A 19,699-nucleotide genomic window follows, 5' to 3' on the forward strand; every position below is an offset into this window, starting at 1 on the left:
ACAGTTATGATTCACAGGCTTTATTATTATTTTTTTTTCCATTTGAGTTATATATAGTTATATATAGAGTGACACAAATAAAATAGGTCTGGCTGTAACTAAATAAGACAAGCCTTTTAGAAAGGATACTGTTTGTTGCTTGTTAATTAGTAACTAACCTTTTACAATTGTTAAAATAAGTTAGAAAAGACCAATCTGAAAAGAATAACAAATAGCAAATAAATTTCAAATTTTACCAATAATGACAACCAAATTTGTCTTATTTGTGTCACATTTTATATTATAATGGCCGAATAAGTTGAAATAAAAGCTATGGATGTTTGCTTTTGGTTGAAAAAAAGAAATAGTAATTAATGTACTGGTGCTTAAAAGAGATCACTTAAATATAGATATATGCATCATCACCCATTATATATTTATACATTTTTTTAAAATTTAAATGGAGTGCATTCAATAAATGCAGTGTTAATATAAATAAGTAGATACATAACTAAATCCACATATACATCAAACATATAAAAAAATGAGGCCTTTATTCTAGCTTTCGTAGATGCTGATAGAGACTCTGAATATATGTGAAGACACATTTCCAATCGGGCTTTTTCATGATCATCATGTCTTCTACATCTAAAAGGGGAGATGCTCCTGCTTGTTCTCTGCAGAAATAGAAAAATTTTATCTTGAAGCATTTTGTAATACATTCAGCATTAAACTTGATCGAGGTGGTGTGGAAAGCATTGAAATAACTTCTTTTGAAATGTATTTTTATTTCCTTTTCAAAAAACTGTTTATTATATTCTAAGTTTCCAAACAAAAATTAGAAAGTATAAATTACTTTCCAAAAGCAATTTATAAATTTAAAATATGCCAAAGGATAGTTCCTTAAGTAAATTTTAATAAATAAAATACTGAAGATCAGTTACTGACGTTTTTTGTAATAATCAGCTGAGAAAACATATTAATACTTCTCTTCCATAATACAACATTTTGAAACATACTGCTTGGTATATAAAAATATTTTTACTTTATAAATTTACTTTGAGTTAAATTGTGAATTTGTCAAACAAAATTTCTGTTTATTTTATAAGTAGGTAAAATTATTAGGAAATATATACATCGATGAGCCAAAACATTATGACCACTTACCTAATATGACGTTGGTCCTCCACGTGCAGCCAAAACAGCTCGTACTCGGCGAGGCATGGATGCTACAAGATTTCTAAATGTGTTGTTGTATCTGGTACCAACACGTAACCACCAGATCTTTTAACTCCTGTAAGGTCTGTGGTTGAGATGCCGCAGATTGGAGTTGCTGTTCCAACACAAACCACAGATGCTCGATGGGATTGATGTTTGGGGAATTTGGAGACCAGGGCAATACCTGAAAGTCTTCCTCATGTTCCACGAACCAGTCTCGAACAGTCTGGGCAGTGTGGCATGGTGCATTATCCTGCTGCCAGAGGGGAAGACTGTTGCCATGAAAGGGTGTACCTGATCAGCAATGATGTTTAGGTAAGTGGTAGACGTCAGAATGCCCAGCACATGGATGACTGGACCCAGGGTATCCCAGCAGAACATCGCCCAAAACATGACACAGCTGCCACTGGCTTGTTTTCTTCCCACGGTGCATCCAGGCACCATCACTTCCCCAGGTAAGTGACGCACACATACCTGGCCATCCACATGGTGCAACAGGAAACGTGATTCATCGGAGCAGACAACCTTTTTCCAATCACTCAAGGTCCAGTTTCAATGCTTGTGCACATTATAGGTGCTGTCGCCAGTGAACTGTGGCTAGCACAGGCACTCAGAGCAGCCTGCGGCTACTCTGAGTGCCTGTATGATACACAGTACATCGAACCCTGCATTTTCAGCAGGGTTCGATGTACTGTGTGTTGTGACACATTACTCCTGTCACCAGCATTCCAATTACCGGTTAGTTGGCGCCTCCGTAGCCCGGTGGGCAGGAGCAGCAGTGCGTAGCACACGCTTCTTGATTAGACCGGGGTTCGAGCCTGTGACCACCAAATACAGAGGATACGGAAAGGTCAGGGAATGACCACTACATATCCCCGGAGCTTGGTTTGGTTTTTTTTTTTTTTTTTAGGAGCATTAGCAACTAAGGCCATATTGCTCCGTGATATGCGGTGGTCATTCCTTGACCTTTCCGCATCCTCCGTATTTGGTGGTGACGGGCTCGAACCCTGGTCTAATCAAGAAGCGTGTGCTGCGCACTGCTGCTCCTTCCCACCTGGCTACGGAGGCGCCTATCCCCGGAGCAATATGGTCTTAGTTGCTAATGCTCCTAAAAACCAAATAACAAACAACCGGCTAGTTGCACCACAGTCACCCTTCTGTTGCCACGTACCATCCGGGACCATCCAGTACTTAACCATTATAAATCGGGTAAGGTTAGTAGAAATTATGGATATAATTTCCACTTCTCCTCCAATTTAATATAATTCCATGCAGCTAAGATAATAAAGGGTCAGGCAGACATTGAAATTGTTACAAAAGAATATGACCGCTCCAAAGCCCCTGAGCAGCTAGATTGAACTTACTTTATGTGATTATAAGTTCAATCGATAAGAGTGCAGTGAGTTGAACCTTGGTATGTGGAGTTTAGTTTATTTGTTAATTCATATGTTAAAAAAGCTCCTGAAATTCACAGAATACCTTGGAATAAGTCGCAAGTAACAATTTTTTTTTTTTTTTTAAATATACCACATAGGCTACTCATATATCATATATTGTAACTGAGACAGTGGATATGTTTGTATACCGTGTGCTGATTAGATGAATGAGTAGACAATATACAGATACATAGAAATGAAACGTTCTCAGTTTGCTCATAAAAGTAGTTGCTTTTTTCTTTTTGATTCAGTTTACTAAATACATAAATCACAAATTAGTAACAGTAATAGTATTCGCCATATAGTGCAAGGAAACCACACTTGCTACACTGGCAAAAAAAAAAACCCCAAGTAGATAAGAAAAATTATATGCTTCCCTCCTCACATAGATTTTTCAATTTATTCAAACTGTCAGCCTCAACTACCTACAAGGGCAACTTGTTCCAGCAATCAACTTGGTGACTAAAAGAAAACTTCCTACAATCTAAACTAAACCTCAATCCCTGTAATTTGAATTTATGACCTCTAATTCTGGAATTCTGTATAACAGTGAGAATTCCACCTTCGCTCATTTTGCTAATCCCCTCTCTGAGCCTTATAAACTTCAATCGAGTCACCTCTGAGGTGACTGATTGCCAAGCTCTGTAACCCACATAATCGGAGTCTTTCCTCATATGGTCATCCTTCTTCTGATCACACTATTCAAGTTGCCTGTCTTTGGACCCTTTCAAGAAGCTCTATATCTTTTTTCAGATGAAGTTTCTGTACTTGAACACAGTATTCCAAATGTGGTTTTACAATTGTGTTATACAGTGGAATTATGACCTACCTATCTCTACAAGATAACGTTTGATAAATCAGTGATAAGACACCATAAGTTTTCCTGGCTGCCTGTTTACACTGTTCAAAAAATTTCATATCTGCCCATATAGCTCCCAGATTCCCTTCCTCCTCCACTGTTTTAAATTCAACCCCATCACGTGTATAATTTATTTGTGGGTTGCTATTCCCCAAGTGTACAACCTTGCATTTAGCAGCATTAAAATATAGTTGCCACTTCTCTGACTATCTTTGAAGTATGTTCAAGTCATCCTGAAGGAGCACTGCTTGGCACTGATCATTAATGACTCTGCCAATCTTTATGTCATCTGTAAACTTTGACATCTCGCTTTCTTCAATGTCATTTATAAAAATGAGAAACAGTGGTCCAAGACCTGATCCTTGAGGCACCCCACTTGTGACATTACAGCAATCTGAAGAATATCCATTTATGACAACCCTCTGCCTTCTGCCCTGCAGCCACCCTGCAATCCATCTTAGAATCTTACCAGTAATCCCAACCTGTTCAAGCTTATACAGTAACCTCTCATGAGGGACTGAATCAAATGCTTTGCTAAAATCCAAATAAACTGTGTTGAAATTGTTCTCTAAATTCAGTTCATGACTAACTGTGTCAAAATAGCCTACTAAGTTAGTTAAGCATGATTTACCCTTAACAAAGCCATGTTGTGAGTCCTTCAGAATGCCATATATATCTAAATGTCCCTGGATTACATTAATCATTGCCTCTAAAATTTTTTCCTACCACTGAAGTCAGACTAACTGGTCTGTAGTTACCAATTTCACTCTTAGAGTTGCCTTTATGTATTGGCACATCTCCAATTCAAAGAAATCTCCCCTGAGTCCAAAGATGCCCTCATAATTAACCTCAATGGTTCAATACACTTCCTCACACTTTCCCTCAAAACTACAAAGTATATGCCATCAACTCTGGGGTCTTAATTGCCTTTATGCTCAAGTTTTTAAAATAAACAATCATCTGTAATTATGACATCACTAATATCATATGGCTCAGCCTCTTCTCGGCATGAAGGGTCTTTTTTTTTCAGTAAAGACCAATGCAAAGTACCTATTCAGTTCATCCGCAACATCAGTTGGTTTACTTAAGACTTTCTCACTCCCAGTGCACAATGGTATGATCTGATTAGCTTTCTTCCTTGTTGTATTAACATATATGAAAAATTCCTTGTCCCCATTCTTTGCTCTCTTAGTCAATGCCTTCTCATATGGCCTTGGCTTCCCTGAACTAATTTGTGGTACTATTACATATCAACTTGTACTTGTTGTGGGCTTCAGTGCTTTTCATCACTCTGTAATTGTGCATTATCTTTTCTGTTCTATTTGACCAGCTAGCTACACAGTAATCCATTTCAGCATTCTCATCCTGCAATATTTTCTTAAAGGTATGTGTGCATTCATGGCCTGTGTGATTTTTGCTTTAAAAGTATTCCATAATTCAAATGTATTTGCCATCCCTTGGCAATCTGACTAATTCACAGATGCCACATAGTGCCTTAAACTGTCAAAGTCCCCTCTTCTGAAGTTAAAATCTGTGCCCCTTACCTTTAATGACTGCAACCTCTTTCTTCATCTTCCAACTGACGATTGCATGATCACTTCCTGAAAATATTTCCTGTGATGTCATCTGATTTGTTAGTAATGATGAGGTCAAGAATATTCTCACCCATAGTACTTTGTCTAACATGCTGGTACAAATAATAATCATCTAGTTTATTTAAAAAAGTTTTTCTCCATGGTGAGTTTCCCTCCCACTTATTCCAATGAATTTGGGGCAGATTAAAGTCATCCATAATAAGACATTCACACTTGCTTGCCCATTCTATCTGCATATAAAGACTCTTGTCATATTCTTTACAATCTTCTGGTCTGTAGATTACTCCCACTCTCTCATTGTTCCTTTACTTCCAATTCCACACAAATTCTATGCTGGCAGAAATAACTTAAGACTCAGCAAAAGCTCGTTTTGCACTAAGGCTGCTTTTGATAAGAAGCATGAACCCCCCCGCCCACTTCTATCTTCCCTATCTATCCTAAATGCATACTGTAGTGGAACTCATCATTGCCAATTTCCAGGTGGCACCACGTTTCTGTTAGCTCTTTTATATCAGCATTAGTTGTCATAACCAGGAGTTTAAATTCAGCCATTTTATTGACAACAATTATTACTATTTCCTTATTATATCACAGCAGAAACATTAAATATATATTACACTGGTCAGCATCAATTTCCTCTCTGAAATAATTTCAACAGATTGTCATAGGATATACTGTTTTTGTTCAAAAACTCAGATATGTGCTTAAAAAGTTCTTGTTACCCTCAATTTTCAAATATCATAGGTTAATGACCAAAAAACAAGACCTGTAGTTGGCTTAATCATCTTTTTCATCTAGTTTTAATTTAATTTATTTTTTCTAGTACATTCGAGAGCTTTCTACAGAATGTTCCAGAACATTCTATAATATTGTTACTTGCGGAAAAAAAGTTGTGTTTCTGGAAGGTTCTAGTACTTTCGACGGAGTTCTCTAGAAACATTTTGAGCCCTCTAGAAATTTCTGTACTGGTATATATATATGTGTGTTCTGCACCAAGCAAGCATTTTTCTATTTCAAAAAGTGTTTCAGAGACTGAGTTGTGAATAAAGTGAACAAGTGTTTTAGTGAATTAGGACAAGGGAATATTAAGTCAAGGAAACAAAATGGCATTTTTACTAAGAATGTTCTGAGTTTATATTTACAGGCTTACCTATCTGTTTGGTTACTAAGTCTTAATGTGAGGAATAATGATATACAGGGTGATTCACTACCAGTGCAACAAACTTGCTGGAGGTGTAGGGGGCACAAAGACAAATCAGAATCACATAGCATTGCAGGGTCCGAAATGCCTTCGTCATGCAGTAGAGGACGTTGAACGGGAGGTCGCATGAACAGCGATCCCGCTGGAAGTCAGCATTTGCGAACCGGTTCCAGAGACAGTAGGATGGACGAGTGTTCAAACGTTGAACTGGCCGACATGCACCTCGCGTATGGAGCTGCGGACTGTAATGGGCGTGCCGCTCTGCGCTTGTACCAGGAACGTTTCCCGCACAGGCGTGTTCCTCATCATACGATTTTCGCATGTGTGCACAGAAGGTTATGTGAGACTGGTTGTTTCACGAGAGGTACCATGAATCGAGAGCGAACGACGAGGACGCCAGACAATGAGGAGAATGTCCTATGTCTTGCAGAAGGCAATCCGAGTATGAGTACTCGAGCGATAGGCCAACGATTGAGTATTTCCCAATCCACTATATGGAGGATACTGTCAACAAACCAAATGAGTTCATACCATCTGCAACGCGTCCAATCATTAGAGCCTGCGGATTATCCACTCCAGAGGACTTTTGCTACTTGGTTTCTTCACCATAAACGGTTCGCAAATGCTGACTTCCAGCGGGATCGCTGTTCACGCGACCTCCCGTTCAACGTCCTCTACTGCATGACGAAGGCATTTCGGACCCTGCAATGCTATGTGATTCCGATTTGTCTTTGTGCCCCCTACACCTCCTGCAAGTTTGTCACACTGGTAGTGAATCACCCTGTATATAGCCTTGTTCACTTGATGGAATATTACTTCTTTTTTAAGTGTAAAACTTCAAGTTTTAAGTTGTAAGTTTAAGCTTCTGATACCTCCTGCTTTTGTGCTAAAGAAATGACTAGAGTGCAAATTCGGAATGCCATACTAGTTATATATATATATATATATCTTACAGCTGTAAGAGTTAAGATTTTCCCTTAAGATATAATTAGCATACTCAGGAATGGCATTTTATAGTTTTTTTTTTTTTTTTTTTTTAAACTTCCAGGTCAAGTCTGATGTTCAGATGTCTGTTTTTTTATTAATGTAGAAATTATCAATTTTAGGGAGACTTTTATCTGACATTAACAATTTGCCTAGTGAACCCAAAGTTTTAGGCTACAATCATTGTCCTCCCGATTATGTTAATTTCAGATTTTGAGATAAACATTTTTGGTCAGAAAAATGGAGTTGATCTTGTTTGTAATATCAAAATTTTTCATTTTAAATGAAGCAGGGTTGTCCTATAGATAATATGATCAGATTGATTATTATATTATCTGTAGATAGTATTAGTAGTGGCAAATAATGCATGAAAACAAGCTTATACAGCATCATCAAAAAAAAAAGAAAACCTACCCATCTCTTTTGTATATTCCTTCTAACAATTTGTCTAATCCTTCCTTAAATTTATTCAAAATTACTCACTTCCATAATACTCTGGAAGTTTGTTCCAACAATCCATTACTCTCTGGCTGAAAGCAAATTTTTGTGCACATATCCTGCAACCATTTCCTCTTTCAATTAAAATTTTTCCTCTTATATGTGTTTGTGTTGTCCAAGAAAGAGTAAGGATGCCATCAGCATTTTGTTTATTCAATCTGTTTAAAGCTTTAAACACTTCAATCAGATCTTTTTGCAGGTGCCTTTACAAGTGCTGCAATTTGCAGAACTGAAGTCTTTCTTGGTAAAAACGCCCTTTTGTGTCTTTGACTAATCTTTGGTGCTCTCATTAACCTTATAATAACCAGATAATATAATTATTGACCTGACCATATTATTTATAGATTTATTGTATTAGGGGAGATTGTTTCCAATGAAAATATGGTAGTCAATAAATTTTTTAGAATAATTATAGTTCCATAAAGAACTGGTAAAAGGAACTAACACATTCTAAGCTTTGGATGATAATACTATCTGAGAATATGTCTCTCTTCCCTACTACAAAAGACATTTTGTAGAATATTATGTTAAATATAAGACATTTCCTAGTGGAAATGGCATGCCTTATGTTAAAGAATATATTTATGCAAGTTCGTTTTAGAGTTCACTGTTCCTTCTGTTACATTGAATTTCTTACCCATGTTATAATCACATCTTTGAGGGAGTCTTAAGAATTTGGAGGTTATTGCCAATGGTTCAGTTGTTTCCTTTTTTTTTTTTTTTTTTTCATTAGAATGAAGAATAGATATACAAGGTCTGTTCAAAATGTATCCGGACTGCTACAGTATAGTGACAATAATTATATTTACATGGTGGTTAGGTGACTTAATCCCCTTCAAACTTGTGTCCTAGGGCAGCACATTTAGCTCGATGATTTTCTCAATCTTGGAAGCACTTCTGAAAGTGAAATCTGAAATCATCTTTCGACAATTTTAGATTTTGAAATCATCAAAAGCTAAGCCATCACATTATTCCGTATCATTTTTATTTCATCAATTGACATCCTTTCAGGGTTTTTTTTTTGTTTGTCTTTTTTTTTTTTTTTTCCAATCTAGGAAACAAAGAGTCACATGGAGCTATAACTGGTGGGTTAGCAGTTGTTGGACTTTATCAGTTTTGTGTTTGGCCAAAAAAAAAAAAAAACTATAAATAGTAAAAAAAAAATGTAACAGTGCATTATTGTGTTGAAGCAGCCAACCTTTGGAGTTTCACTTTTCCAGTCTTTTACCTTCAGTGGTTCATGAACAAAACTTAACACACACGTTTTTCAGTACATGCCAATTTTGAAATACAGTGAGATGTGAAAACATGTCTTCCTTATCAACCAAAATTGGTGGAACAGACTTCCATCCTTTGTTGTGGAAGTTGATTGCCTAAATAAATTTAAGGCTGAGCTGGACAAGTATTTGAAACGAACGGAGGGGTGGAATGGGAGTGTTTTTTTTTGGCTGATGCTGAAATAAGCTTGCTTTCTTGCATCATATGCCTCTGCTAATGCTAAAAATCAACCAGACTACTATAAGTGGGTGAACAGCTTACTGCTTGGAAAGCCTTGTGTAAACATGTTATGCATTATTGCATAGCACTCTGTTGTCTGACTTTGAACAACAAGCATAATCTGCATACTTTTTGAATAGACATTATTTCTATTCAAAAATATGTGTAAATAAAAAATATGACTACATAATCAGAGTGTAAGATCCCCAAAGAGTATAGTGAATAAGGTGATCTGCATATCTTAATAAGGCTTTTGATATAATTAGATTTTTTCTTTAAGGTGGTGCAATATGCCTTTAGTAAGTTGCTCCTACAATGTATAAAAGACCAGTTAAATGGCAGAGAAAGGGTGGCTATAAATGATTATAAATATATATATTATATATTTGCTAGCAGGGACAGGGAGGTGATTATCCCATTGTACAAGGCAATAGTCAGGCCACCCCTAGAGTACTGTGTACAGGTCTGGGGGCCTCATTTTAGGAAGGATATGAATTGCTAGAACGAGTATGAAGAAGGGCAACAAGATTAGTGAATGGAACAAAGGGTTGCTCTTACGAAGAAAGGCTTAAGTTTTGCAAATTACAGTGTCTGGAGACTAGGCACCGGCGAGGTGATCTGATAAAGGTGTATAAGTCCCTGAATGGTTTGAGCAAGCTGAATGCTGATGGGATTCTTCGTCTTGCTCAAATTAAGAACCTGAGGGGGCACAGATTCAAATTGAGGAAAGACAGTTGTAGAATAGATATGCAGAAATTTGCCTTTAGCCAGCGGGTAGTTGATTGGTGAAACAGACTTCCATCTTTTGTTGTGGAAGTTGATGGCCTAAATAAATTTAAGGCTGAGCTGGACAGGCATTTGGAACGAATGGAGGAGTGAAATGGGAGGGTTTTTTTTTTTTTTTTTTTTGGTTGATGCTGCATAAGCTTGCTTTCTTGCATCATATGCCTCTACTAATGCTAATGCTATACACCGAAGGGTCAGAATTCATGGGATACCTGGTTCCTGAGCAACAAGAAGCTACCATCCCTCTCACTAGTGGACAAACCCACCACTTGGCAGGTGCACTGCATTCACGTAGACGGTAATTCAATGTCAGTTTGGATAAACATTGTGAGTTAGCCGACTTTGAAAGAGGGATGATGGTGCCCGACGCATGGGTCACTCTATCGTGCAGGTGGTACAGAAATTGCACTATCCCCATTCGACAGTATCAAGAGTGTATTGGGAATATGCCATTTCTGGAATAACATCTCATCGTGGACAGCGCTGTGGGCAGAGAAAAGTGGTGGATGAACTTGGCCGTCGACGTCTGTCTCAAATTTTTGAGCCAACCAGAGAGCGACAGTGGCACAAACCACCACCGACTTCAATGAGAGAGAGAGAGGTGCCAGAAATGTCTCCACCAAGACCATCAGGCAATCATTAGCCACAATAGGTTATGGGAGCCGCCGACCCATGAGAGTCCCATTGCTAACACCGTGACACAGGACTCTACGCCTCAACTGGGCGAAAGAATCAGCACTGGACCTTGGATGATTGGAGACCGGTCTCCTGGTCCGATGGCTCCCATTTTCAGTTATTTCGAGTGGACAGGAGGGTGTGTATCTGGCAGAAACCGCACAAAGCTATGTGCCCATGACGTTGACAAGGAACTGTTCAGGCAGGTGGATGGTCAGTAATGGGCTGGGTCATGTTCAACTGGCACATGTTGGAACCTCTGGTACGTCTAGATGTATCTCTGAATGGTCCAGGTTATGTGTCCATCCTTGCAGACCATCTGCATCCCTTCATGGTTATCGTTGCTCCCCCCCCCAGGGTAATGGACTCTTCTAGCAGGACAATGCACCGCCCCACAGAGCCGTGGTGACTAGAACATGGTTTGAAGAGCATTCCACTGACTTTACCCCATGGAATGTTCTCCCTGTTTACGGGACATGAACCCTGTGGACCATCTTTGAGATGCTGTAGAAAGGTCCTTCCAGCTTTGGATCCTGTTGTTGTTGTTGTTGTTGTTTTTTGGTTTTTAAGAGCATTAGCAGCTTAGGCCATATTGCTCCGGGATATGCGGTGGTCATTCCCTGACCTTTCCGCATCATCCGTATTTGGTGGTGATGGGCTCGAACCCCAGTCTAATCAAGAAGCGTGTGCTACGCACTGCTGCTCCTTCCCACCTGGCTACGGAGGCGCCTCTTTGGATCCTCCACCCAGACAGCAGTGCAGCAAGCATGGATGGAAATACCTTGTAAAACGCTTTTGTGAACTAGTGGACTCAATGCCTCACTGTGCGACTGCCCTTATCCAGGCAAAAGGTGGGCCTCCCCATTACTAGGTAGGTATCTCATGATTTCTGTCCACTCAGTATACATATATATATATATATATATTATTTATTTATTTTTTTTTTGTGATTGTCCATTTTCTGAGGCTGCTTGTTTCATAATACATCAGAATATAAGTCACAATTAATGTATTTTAATCTATTAACTACAGGGGCTCACATCTGGTGAGTATGGGCTTGGCATGCCCAGAGTCCTGAGCTGGATATCATCATTCTTCTTTTTCTTGGTGATTCTCTCTCTGGGAAATTCAGAAATTTTTTTTTTTTTTTTTTTGGCTGGTGCAGCATAAGCCTCAGGCTTCCTTGCACCATATGGCTAATAATAATAAAAATATACAATTGAAATTTAAAGACTGTGCAGTACTTACTCAGCAACTCTGAAAGCCAATTCAAAATTACGTCTTCTGTTTTTGGGGTTTAGAGTGCTGAAATCAAAGGTATCAGGGAAGTAGCGATGAATAAGGGCACAGAATGCCATCCCATCATTCCAACTAGTTGAGAAATTTTGAACATCAACATTCTGGAAAGAAAAATTTAGATGCATATTATGTGTACAGCACATCTTGTAAAACTTTATTATTTATTTAATAATTAAAAATTTAATAAAACCTTATTAAATTTATTGAATTATTTATTAAATTTTATTTAATAAATGAAGATTTTCTGAATTAATTAACCAAAATATTGGTTAATTCAAAAAATGTCTACAGCTGTACAGCCATAATTATCTTCAATTAATGCTCATGTATTTGATAAACTGTGATTATAGGTATTATAGCAATTTTTTTTAAATAACTAAAATGAAACCAAACTAAAATAATGAAAAAAAAATAAAAACAATAAAAATAAAAACTAAAAAAAACTACAAAATTAACTAAAATAACTAAATGAAAATTATATCAGCTTCAGTGGCAGGAGGTAAACAATATTTTCACTTCTTAATGTAATCTGTTTATATAATTTCAACAGTAGGAGCAAATGAATGCTCTATGCCTGCTAATAAAAATACTATGTTTATAATAGGATTTGCATTCATATTTTATAGAACAGGCAGGAAAAAAAGACACTCTTGCATTTAGGCATTGATCTCTCAAGTTGAGATTATTAAGACAAGTTTCCTTATGTTACATTAATGGTAAGTAATGCTTTCAAGAAGAGAAGCATAATGTTATTAGTAATGTAATGCTACTCCTCAGACAGTCATTTTTGTGCTTAATGACACCTCATCATGCAGCATCTGACAATTGAAGGGGTGCCAGTGAGCATGAAATGGCCACTTTGGGGGGAGGTTGTGCCACATTACTAATAAGCAACATTATGCTTCTCTTCTTGAGAAGCATTACTTACTATTAGTGCACCATGGGCAATTCATTGGAATAACCTCACAATTTGAGAGATCAATTACCTCTACACGATTTCATTTTTTTTTTTTTTTTCTGCCTGTTCAATAAAATAGAGATACAAGTCCAATTATAGACATATTCCTTTATACGACATAAAGGGATTAACATATGGGGTTATTTCCTTCCTGCTTTACACAAACAGGAAGAAAATTTTGACTAATCTCCAGTGAATATAGGAGAAACTTAGTTGAAGCTTTTCATTATTAAGTTCATCTGGATATAAGTATATAAAATAGGCACAAGAATAAGCATCACTTGGATTTATGAATGTTATTTTATGTATTATTCATCAGAGTAACACCATTATAATATTTATCTATCTTTCATACAATTCTTGAAGGATGCAATTAATATTCCAGCAGCTGATTTGTCTTCTGGCTATGTGGAATGTTGAACAGTTTTAACTATTTTGGTGCCTGAACAAAACAAAATATCAGTGACAAGTTGTGAGCTGTTGGAAGTGTTAGCAATTTCACCAGAATGAATCCTTTGTGGGTAGCCGAGTGGTTATGATTGCTACTTTTCCACGCCATGTAGAAAATGCCCGGGTTTGAATCCCATCAAGACGGGAGGAATCCTTGTGGATTTTTTTTTTTTTTTTTTTCATACTATGGCTGAACTTGCAAATCAGATAAAATTGAAACAGAATTTTCTTTCTTACCTCATAGCCTTTAGTTTTACATTTACACCAGTCCAACAGCATTTCTTTGATGTCACTGGCACTTCTGGTTACTGCTCCAGGTCTGTATGCCCTACTGAGGAAAACTTTAAATTTAGTTTCTTTTATTGTTTTTAAGTTAAAAATGTAGCTTTAAAAAAAAAAAATAATAAATAAATAATCTATTTTAAATATATTACTCCAACCAAATGGGTTAAGAAAGTTACCAAAAATTTTCTTTAGTTATATTGATCTCAGTGGTTTCTTGGTAGCCAATAAACTTTAAATGGCATGTTATAATATAATATGCACAAGATACTTTTGAACAAGAGATTTTCCTAAAATGTATATGCATATATGCAATGCATATTTCATTTTCAAAAGCATCATTTGGACAAAAATACATAACAGCATATTTTTTACACATTGTTTACAAAGGGAACAAATGCTTCTCTCCACTATAACAACAGATTGCATTTTGAATATTGACACAGATTATAGAGATACATATTCCATCTGAAAACAGAACTAAAACAACTCCGGCTGTCTTGGTTGTTTTCTTCAAAAGTGAAGCCAAAACATCATCTGAGTAGCATTGAAGCATTGAATTGTTTGTTGAAATAATTTACCTTTTTTTGATTGTTGAATCATGCCTAAGATAAAAAAAAAAAAAAAAAAAAAAAGGTGTGCAGCCTTCTCTTCTAAAGCATTGGATGAGAGAAAATGGTGACTTTATAACAGTTAGATAATATTTTATCAGAGTTATTCAATATAGATGAACTGTTAAAAAATTCCAGTTGAATCAACATATAAGCACTGATGCGCACAAGGCTGCAATAAAGATAAAATGTTTCAGTTTCTGTTGATACAGATGAAACCTACATATAGGGCTCTAATTTGTAACAAGATACCATTGGAAAAAACCAACTAATCAAACTTTCTGTTCATTCCCAGAGAAATTAATCTTGTTAAACTTCATTGTCAATTAAATTGTACTTTTTAACTAAATACATATAATGTTTAATCAGTTGATTCCTAATGAATTCACCCTCTGCAAAAATCATGTGTTATTTATAATTCAACGATAATTTTGTATGGCTAGCAGTAGATGAAATTATTGATATGTTTGTGAGAGTCTTGTAGAATAAAGAGAATCATCCACAAATCATCCCTAATTTGTGGACGATTCTCTTAATATTTTATGCCCTCAATGTGGAAAGGATGACAACATGCTTGTGATGGTAACTGACGTCACTCAATACATGATGAGAGTAATAGAATAACTGGAAATGTTCTATTCAAACCTGATTCACATAACTTGTTTGTCACTTGTTTTAAATAGTGTTGAAGAGAAGACTAGATAGTGTAAGCTTAATATAGTATAGTATATAATATAATATTGTAAATCAATCAGTAAAATCTATTAATCTTGTTAAACTTCATTGTCAATTAAATTGTACTTTTTAACTAAATACATATAACGACTTAGATTACAAACGTAACATAATTAATTAATACATAACTTGATATGGAAGTTATATAAATGGAACTCAGATAATACTCAATACTGAAAAATATATATGGCGTTATAACTGTGTTGGGATACAAGTTTAGGGTTATAATTTTGTACTGAAATTGAAATTTTATTGAAATTAAATCGAAATCATGACTCAGACCAGAGCAGCAAAGCAAAAGGCTCAAGCTAATGGGAGTACTGTGGCTCAGGGGAGAACTGAGGGGGGCAGTTGCCCTCTGAATCACAGCCTTTTAAAATGCACTGCTTGCATGATGTTTGTGGAGCAATCGGGTATGCAACATGATATTGCCATGGGGGATGTCTTTGTGGGTGTAAGGAGTGTAATTAAATCAGGCGACAACTCAGCGTTGTTATGGGCCATTATGAGAGCTTGAAGGATAGGGTGGATGCCCTCGAAGGATCTAAATTGAGGGGCCCATCAAGCTCTCAGCTGCCCAAAACAATGCCACAGCTTGCACTTGGTCATCACGCAACACAGTGGCAACCCCCAAGGCAGAATGCGCTGGTCCCACAGGAACTAGTAGTTTTTGATGACTCTATTGTCAGGGAAATGGGGAACATGCTTTGTAAAAAGGATAGGTGGAACAGGACTGGGGTATGTCTGCCAGGGGCAAAGGTTGATGACATTGTAGAGCGGATATCATCTTTTAAGGGCACAAAAGGTGATATAGTTGCACATGTTGGCACTAATGATATTAAGAGTAGGAGACTGGCAGAATTACTTAACAAGTACAGGTCACTGTTGAAAAAAAGCCGTGAATTAGGGTTGAATTTGAAAGTGTCTGCAATTCTGCCCAGACATGATAGGAGGGAGTATATGATGAGAGCCTTGTCGATCAATTTGGCCCTGGAAAGATTGTGCAAGGCTCAAGGGGTAGAATTTTTTTCAGCCTGGTCTGTACTTATTAACAGAAGAGACTGCTTCTACAGGGATGGGATACACTTAAATGGAAAGGGTGCGAGAATATTTGCTGATGCTATCGAGGCAGTGTTAGGTGGGTCGGAAAACTGCTAGCTTGGGGGGAGACAAAGACTAATGGATTAACAGTAGCCACTGGCAGAGGTGAAAGAGATTCTTGCACTGCTTCTATTGGAATGAGCAGCAGCCTGGAAAACAAGATGCAGAATATTTCAGAGACTGCTGGGAGTCATTGCGGTACAAGTAAACACATGGGTTGTGTTAGGGTAGCTAAGAAAAAGAACAGGTGCATGTATACTTGCGTTTACACCAATGCTAGGCGTTTAGTAAATAAATTTGATGAATTTGAGGTATTGCTCAAAACATCAAAGGCAGATATTGTTGGGATATCAGAGATGTGGTGTCACACAGATATAGGGAATGCAGAACTGGAATTTGGGGAGTACAATGTGTGCAGAAAGGATAAATAGGATAGGAAGGGAGGAGGGGTTATGCTATTAGTTAAGAAACACAAAATTCAAGGAAGTGAAGCCAATTGACATTGCTGGACAGTGCAGTGTCGAGTCAGTTTGGTGTGACATAAGCATTGGGAGATCAAAATTGAGAGTAGGAATGTGCTTTAGGCCTAACGACTCTGATGAGTATAATAAGAAACTGTACAGGGAAATAGAGTGGGCCAGTAAATCAGAGAGTCTTATAATGGGGGATTTTAATTTCCCAGATATTGACTGGAATTTGTGGGTTGGTCATTCACACACTAGCAAGGCTTTTGTGGATTTATTGGATGATTGTTTCCTACATCAGCATGTTCTGGAGGCAACTAGAGGGATTAATACTCTTGATCTGATTATCAGTGGTGATTCTTCATGCATTAAGAATCTGCAGATAAAGGAACCACTAGGTGGCAGTGATCACAGTGTGCTGAAGTGGGATTTACTCCAAGAGGTAACTACCATCAGGAGTAAAGGGAAGGGTTTTTGCTTTTGTAGAGGCAACTACGATGGTCTGAGACAGTATTTAAATTCTATACAGTGGGACCAACTGATGATGTTACCAACAGCAAATTCAAAATGGGAAGCATTCAAAGAACTTATCTTGGAAGCTACTAGGCTTTACATACCAACTAAGAAATATTGTTCAAGGTTTAGGCCTAAATGGATGTCAGATGAAGTAATGAGACATATGGCAGAGAAGAAAACTGCATGGAATACATATAAATTAATGGGTGACATAGAAGCCTATGATAGATATAAGCTGGTCTGTAACCAAGTTACAAGGGAGATTAGGCAGGCAAAGGCAGATTATGAGAAATTCTTGACAAAGGATGCAAAGAAAAACAGAAAAGAGTTCTTTACCTATGTAAACTCTAGAAGGAAAGGGATGAATCAGATTGGTCCACTGGATATTGATGGTTCAACCGTTGAGGATCCTGCTCAGGTGGCTAACAAACTAAATGAGTATTTTGCATCTATATTCACACACACAAGGAGTTATTCAGGAAGGGGAATGCCAGAGGTCAAGTAAACTCTGGCAGTGAGCTAGATGATTTTGTAATAACTGAGAGGAAAGTGGAGGAGAAATTGTTGAGGATAAACATAAAAAAGGCACCTGGGGTGGATGGGATCTACCCAGTTATATTAAAGGAAGTAAGCAAATCCTTAGCCATAATTACGAGAGCTTTGGACTCAGGGGAGGTACCCATAGACTTTAGATGTGCAAATGTGACCCCAATTCACAAAGGAGGATCAAAGGCTGACACAAGTAATTATAGACCTGTGAGTTTAACTTCTGTTCCAGGAAAATTAATGGAGGCACTGATTAAAGAAGCACTGCAGGATCATCTAGACAAGACTTCAGTTATAGCTCGGACACAGCATGGTTTTGTTAAGGGAAAGTCTTGTTGACCAATTTTATTGGATCCTATGATGCAATCAGAAAAGAACTGGATGTAGGGAATAACTTTGATATTATATATTTGGATCTTACAAAGGTCTTTGATACTGTTGCACATGGAAAACTGCTGCACAATTTGGAGCAGTGTGGCATTGGAGACAAATTGCTGCTATGGATAAAGGGATGGTTGAGGGGGAGAAGACAGAGTGGTAATCAATGGACACTGCTCATCGTGGACTAATGTTATTAGTGGAGTCCCTCAGGGTTCAGTGTTGGATCCATTGTTGTTTTCTGTATTTATAAATGATATTGATGATGGTATATCAAGCTTAATGTCCAAGTTTGCAGGCGATACAAAGGTTGGCAGGGTTGTTAAGGACACTACTGATGCTATGCTGCTGCTGCAACAGGATCTGGAAAGGTTGAGCAGATGGGCTGAGACGTGGCAAATGAAGTTTAACATTGACAAATGTAAAGTACTACATATGGGAAACAGTAACCCCAGAGCAACGTATTGATTCTGTGGTACTACACTGACAGTGGTAGAGAATGAAAAGTACCTATGGCTAATTGTGCAGGCAGATATGAAGTTTTCTGAGCAGTGCAGGCGGGCTGCAAGAGTAGTTCATGGTGTTTTAATGATATACAAGAATTTTTCTAGCAGGGATAACGAGGTGATTATTCCCTTGTATAAGGCAATGGCCAGGCTACACCTTGAGTACTGTATACAGGTCTGGAGGTCTCATTTCAAGAAGGATGTAGAGCTGCTGGAACGAGTACAGAGAAGGACAACAAGATTAGTGAATGGAACAAAGGGTTGCTCTTACAAAGAAAGGCTTAAGTTTTGCAAATTACAATGTCTGGAGACTAGGCACCGGTGAGGTGATCTGATAGAGGTGTATAAAGCCTTGAATGGTTTGAGTATGCTCAATGCTGATGGGATTCTTCCTCTTGCTCAGAATAATCACCTGAGAGGGTATAAATTCAAATTGAGGAAAGACTGATGTAAGATAGATGTGCGGAAATTTGCCTTAACCAGCAGGTAGTTGGTTGGTGGAACAGACTTCCATCCCTTGTTGTGGAAGTTGATAGCCTAAATAAATTTAAGGCTCAGCTGGACAGGTATTTTGAACGAACGGAGGGGTGAAATGGGAGTGGTTTTTTTTTTTTTTTTTGGCTGATGCTGTATAAGCCTGCTTTTTTGCATCATGCCTCTACTAATGCTCTTCTCTGTACTCGTAATTACATTTATTACTTAATATGTAATTACTTCTCTGTAATTACATTTAGAAATACCTAGTGTGAAATAATACGAGTAGGTTTCATATATAAATATGTATTGTATGTATACGCAGTAGAAGCCTGATAGCACCTGAGCAACTATATGTCAATTTAAGTTTTCATGTACATATAATTGAATTTTTATGTCTTGCTACTGTTAGTTTCTATCTCTGAACTTTCCATATTAGGAACTATTTAAATAGTTGTTAACTGTGCTTATTCCTTTTACCTTTTTTTTATAAAATTCCTAGCTTCTGTTAGCCATCATAGGTGTACGGAAACATTAATGTATCATTTCTTTTATTTTCATTACACTGCAATAAAAAGAAATCACCGTATTTATCGGCTTATAAGACACTGTGGCGTGGAAGTTGTACCCTAATTTTGGAACGGTAAATTT

At 37.3% G+C, this 19,699-nt stretch overlaps 1 protein-coding gene across 2 annotated transcripts in view; it reads right to left on the reverse strand.

Moving 5' to 3' along the window:
• Positions 1-514: 514 nt before the first annotated feature.
• The window catches only part of LOC150080548 (uncharacterized), a 318,665-nt gene continuing 299,480 nt past the window's right edge, over positions 515-19,699 (reverse strand). The window contains exons 11-13 of one of the 2 annotated variants that reach the window (XM_090381740.1): positions 13,673-13,763; positions 11,977-12,128; positions 515-656 (exon numbers count right to left, since the gene is read on the reverse strand). In XM_090381740.1, coding sequence (XP_090237866.1) covers positions 533-656; positions 11,977-12,128; positions 13,673-13,763 — 367 coding nt within the window. In that variant the 3' untranslated portion in view covers positions 515-532. Of the gene's footprint in view, positions 657-11,976; positions 12,129-13,672; positions 13,767-19,699 lie in introns of both variants that reach the window. The other variant, XM_090381739.1, reaches the window with a different exon arrangement.

Source organism: Mastigoproctus giganteus, chromosome 9 (genome assembly GCF_048544385.1).
Source record: "Mastigoproctus giganteus isolate SK-2022 chromosome 9, ASM4854438v1, whole genome shotgun sequence".
Taxonomy (NCBI): Eukaryota; Metazoa; Arthropoda; class Arachnida; order Uropygi; family Thelyphonidae; genus Mastigoproctus; species Mastigoproctus giganteus.